Below are 4,499 nucleotides of genomic sequence, written 5' to 3' on the forward strand. Positions count from 1 at the left end.
GGAGTACCCGAATTGTCAGAAAAATTAAATCCGATTCCTGTAACACATGAACCCATTCAAAAAATGGGGATTGACGTGAAACATGTAAAAACTTCACGAGGAGATCATAGATTCATTGTTGCTGCTATATGCTATCTGACTAAGTAAGTGAAAGCCAAGCCTCTTCGAGTTCAAAACGCCTGCGAAATTTCATTGCTTATCTATAACAATATTACTGTCACTCATGGAACAACGGAATTTAAATATCAGATAATGGATCTTCCTTTGTAAACAAAATTGTTACTGCGGTGTGTCAAAGTTTTGGTATCAATCACAAGACTACTCGTCACTATCATCCGGAAGGTAATGACCTGATGGAAAGATTGAATCGCACTCTAGGACAAGTATTACAAAGCAACATTGGAATCTGTATCTTCGTGCTACTCTGTCTGCATACCGGACTATGCGACATCATACAACCAAAAAACACCCTTTTTGTTGACATATGGTTGAGAACCATTTTTACCATTTGATAGAACGCTTGCTCAAGACTTCGAAAAACTATCGGTAACCGAAGTATCAGCTGGAAATATTGGACCACCCTCTAAATCCGAATTACAAGAAGAACGACTTCAAGAATTGATAGATTTTCAAATAACTCAATTACAAGCCATTAGAGTTGAAGCCGCTAATGCTATTTTTGAAAGCCAAAACGTTCAACGGAAAGCAATCGACAACAAGATCTTGAAGAAAGGAAAATTATTGAAACCGGCTTTTCAATTGGGTGATTATGTGGAACTTTACCGATCTTAATTGATCTGGAGAATTAGAAGATCAATGGCATGGACCGTATATAGTAAGTCAACCTGCGATCAAGGGTACCTACAAAATTAAACATGTCAAATCTGGCGTTGAAAGACTGTCGCACGGAAATAAACTTCGAATATATAAGTTACCCAATGTCGAGGTTCTCAATCTCTCCAACATCGCTACTTTTTATCATGGCACGTAGTTCGAAGACTATTCAAGAAACTCGCCCTCTCCAACCAGGTGCTCTCCTGTCAAAGAAAAGAAGGAACGATATGTCTCACCGGATAATTATCACCAATCACGCGAACGACATCCTGGGGGAGATCATAACAGAAGAAGAGCAAGAAATAGATCTGGTGAATCTAAATCCCCCCACTCGCCGAAAGAAGCCTATGGACCAAGCCCAACTGGAGAATCTACTGAACTACGACTTTCTCACCGAATCTTACGATCATCCAGATCTTCCAATCCTCGATCCTTCTACCATCTCCTTACAGACCGAATACGAGGAAAGACGGAATCAACTGTTGATCAACATCCATAACAAATATCAGGCCATGGAACTCATCGAACGAACTTTAAATACGGATTTAAAACAATTGCTGCATTTCCTCCTACCCATCATCCATGCCAAGTTTAAGAACTATCAAAAGAAGGTCGAGCCTACGTCAATAAAAGAAATGCCTTTTTAAAAGCCGAATTGTCCCCCAAGTTATACAAGAAGCGCCGATTTCACAATCTCTTGAACGTCCTGGATGACTGGCCTGAATTTTTTTTTAAAACAAAAACATGTATATATCTATCTTCCTCATCATCCTCTTCCCCTTTCTTAGAACTGTAAGGCTTACCTTTTCCTTGCCGGGAGGATACGTTAAACCACCATTTTCTTCTTCTGTTGGTCCTCTTTGACCTCGGATCTCTTATGTTTTTTACAGATTTTTGGTCCTTATCTTTTAAATGGACCATAAAATTATTTAATAATATCTTTAGTTTGTTCTTTATTATAGTCTGATTTAGTCTTATTCACATATGCCTGGTTTCATTATAAATATATATAACTACTATAATTGTAGGAAAGCCCTTTTTATAAATCAGCACTGAATATTCTTAACAGTTGTATTTTACTATACTCCTTCAAAGACACAGATAACTGATTCGTTGTAGCATTTCCCTTTTTATATATTTATATTTTATTTTATCTTAGTTGACAACTTATAGTCTGGTGCTCACTTTTTAAGAACTTTTATATTACTCTTTCTTTATTTCAGGTTGCCGCTTTTATACTTAAACAAGCCAGTAACAACGGTTAGTATGAATTTTCAATGTTTTTTGGCTGAAGAATATGATATTTTAAGGTTATAATTTCCTTATGTTCGGGGGTATCCAATTTTTACAAAAAGAGGGGGGTAGATATCAATTTTTTTTGTTTGAGAACAACTTTAGTATACTTAATATCCTAATCCAAATACCTATTGAAAAAGAAAACAAAAAGAAAAAAGGGTGGTTACCTTTCTGCTTCTTACTGATGATATGGCTGCCCATCTTTTTGCAATATCGACAATCCACTCTTTAACATACAGATTTTTCTAACTTAATTACCCCACTTACGTTGACTTGGATATACATTTTGTAAAGATAAAAAGAAAAAAGAAGAAAAGAGTGAAGAAGAAAAGAATGAAAAAGAATCCACAGAAAAGAAAAACTTCTTTTTTCTAGAATAGCAGCCAAAAATGTTACCCGGTAAATTATTGTGTTACGCTTAATTAAAAAAAAAAGGATTAAGCTTTTTATTGCGTCGAGTATAAAAGCGTCGAGAGTAATAATGTTACATCATTTAAAAAGAAGCTATCATATCCTCCCCACAATTACACAAGGTATACTTGTCTATAGAAAACAAGAGGTTTTCGTTTTTTTATACGCAGAGTTTTAACCGCCTTTTATACCTGAATAATTTTAGCCTACCAGATCAATAAATGAAACATAACCTTTCCAAACACATATATCGACTTCAATCATTGGTATAAAATATATTTACAAGTGCTCTCATATTTAACCCCCTTTTACACTTTATACATTTTATCTATTTTTCTCATAAACACTAGACATAACCCCTCCAAAACGGCCACGCTTCTGTGATACGTGCACAGCAACGCAGATTACGTTATAGTCTCCAAGTCAACTCTCTGACGACATTATGGGAACACTGAAAAACGTGTTTATGAAGAACGAGGTAAACAATATTTATTGTCGAACGGAATAACACAAAGTATGTATCTTAGATACACCGTATATACAACATACACATATACTGATCTTTTCTTTTTTTGAAAGTTGCTTCTGTGAACCATAATTATGGACCCGCTTCTGTCGATGCGGAAGGCGTCAGCTTAATGGAAGATTCACATGGAGGTGATGATTTTGATGAACATTGTGACGAAGGTAAGACTTGTAACTATTCAATGTTTTTATACTGTATCTACAACATTTTTTTACTGTTAGCCACTATGAATTCTACTGGATTATCTGGAGGTAATACTCCATTCTTGATTGGTGACTTGGTTAGCTCACCTTTGAGAATTTTGTATGAAAATCCAAACGGGAATTTGGATTACATGAACGTGGACCAATCAGCCCTGGCAGCTAATGCAAATAGGTTTTCGACGGTGTCCGATTCTGGTGCAGACGGCTCCAAGGCTAAAAGTAATTCACTGAAGGCTAACATTGGTTATTTGGGTGGTGAGATGCAACGTTTAATTGAAGACTTCGGTCGTGCTCGTGCTGCAGGTGATGAAGCGGCGGTAGATGCGGCACTGGCTGAAATGGAAATAATCAAGCGGCTGCTTCAACAATGACGGGTTACAACACATTTTTTAGCTGACATATCTCGTGGTGATAAGAGCTATTGTGACGAAGATAAGGCACTTGGTATCCTGTCACTCTCCCACAGAGACCTTCCTAAATTTCAACTCGCTTCCAACGTGTTGTGACCATTTCCTAACTCCAAGGTATATGAATCGGTAGATCATTTCTTTTCCTGTTTTGTGAACATAATTGCCGGTTCCTCTTGAAGAGACATTGAGCTCGTATGGAGAAAGTTTCTTCGATTATGCCTGCCGCATAGTGACAATGCTTGGGCTGCAACAGAGTTAAGGAGGTGCGTAACGTGGGTGGAGGCTATGAAGGCATTCTGAGAACATCATGGTTCAAATCAAGCCACCAGCCATTTTACTGATTTAGTTTTCCCCATGAAGATGAAAACCTCTGAGTCAATTTCCGACTATTCCAAGCAATTCCTACGAGCTGTCTGTAATGCTGGTTTGCCTCAAGATGACCCTGGAATAGCTGATCGTTTTTTGTCCTCTCTTGTTCTTCCTGTAAAAACTTCGGTAAACGTAACTTTGGCTCATGTTGGTTCTAGCTCCTCTAGTATTGAAAATTGGACAGTTGAACACATTACTCAAAGTGGAAAAGACGTTTTGGGTGACGACAACTCATTATATGCTCAAGCTGCTACCATCATTCCGGTTACTACGTTTGAAAGAAAAGACCAATCTGATTATCAAGGAAGTTACAACAAATGAGTTTTATTCAAAAATAAACAATTCACCCGTATTACCAAGGCTCACTTCTGTACTCATCATGGAAAGAATTCCACTCACAAAACCAAGGATTGTTTCAGTATCAAGAATCACGTTATCACTGAGATGAAA

At 37.3% G+C, this 4,499-nt stretch overlaps 1 protein-coding gene across 1 annotated transcript; it reads left to right on the plus strand.

The window, feature by feature from the left end:
• Nucleotides 1–980: 980 nt before the first annotated feature.
• On the plus strand, nucleotides 981–3,776 carry EV154DRAFT_572617 (uncharacterized protein; the record flags this gene model as incomplete). The annotated part of the gene is made up of 5 exons (XM_051606349.1): nucleotides 981–1,445; nucleotides 2,058–2,094; nucleotides 3,121–3,228; nucleotides 3,289–3,573; nucleotides 3,664–3,776. 5 exons carry the CDS (start codon nucleotides 981–983, stop codon nucleotides 3,774–3,776), a joined length of 1,008 nt encoding a protein of 335 aa, XP_051449953.1.
• Nucleotides 3,777–4,499: the final 723 nt, after the last annotated feature.

The sequence above is a fragment of the Mucor mucedo genome (assembly GCF_025094135.1).
Source record: "Mucor mucedo strain NRRL 3635 chromosome Unknown EV154scaffold_333, whole genome shotgun sequence".
In the NCBI taxonomy this organism is placed as follows: Eukaryota; Fungi; Mucoromycota; class Mucoromycetes; order Mucorales; family Mucoraceae; genus Mucor; species Mucor mucedo.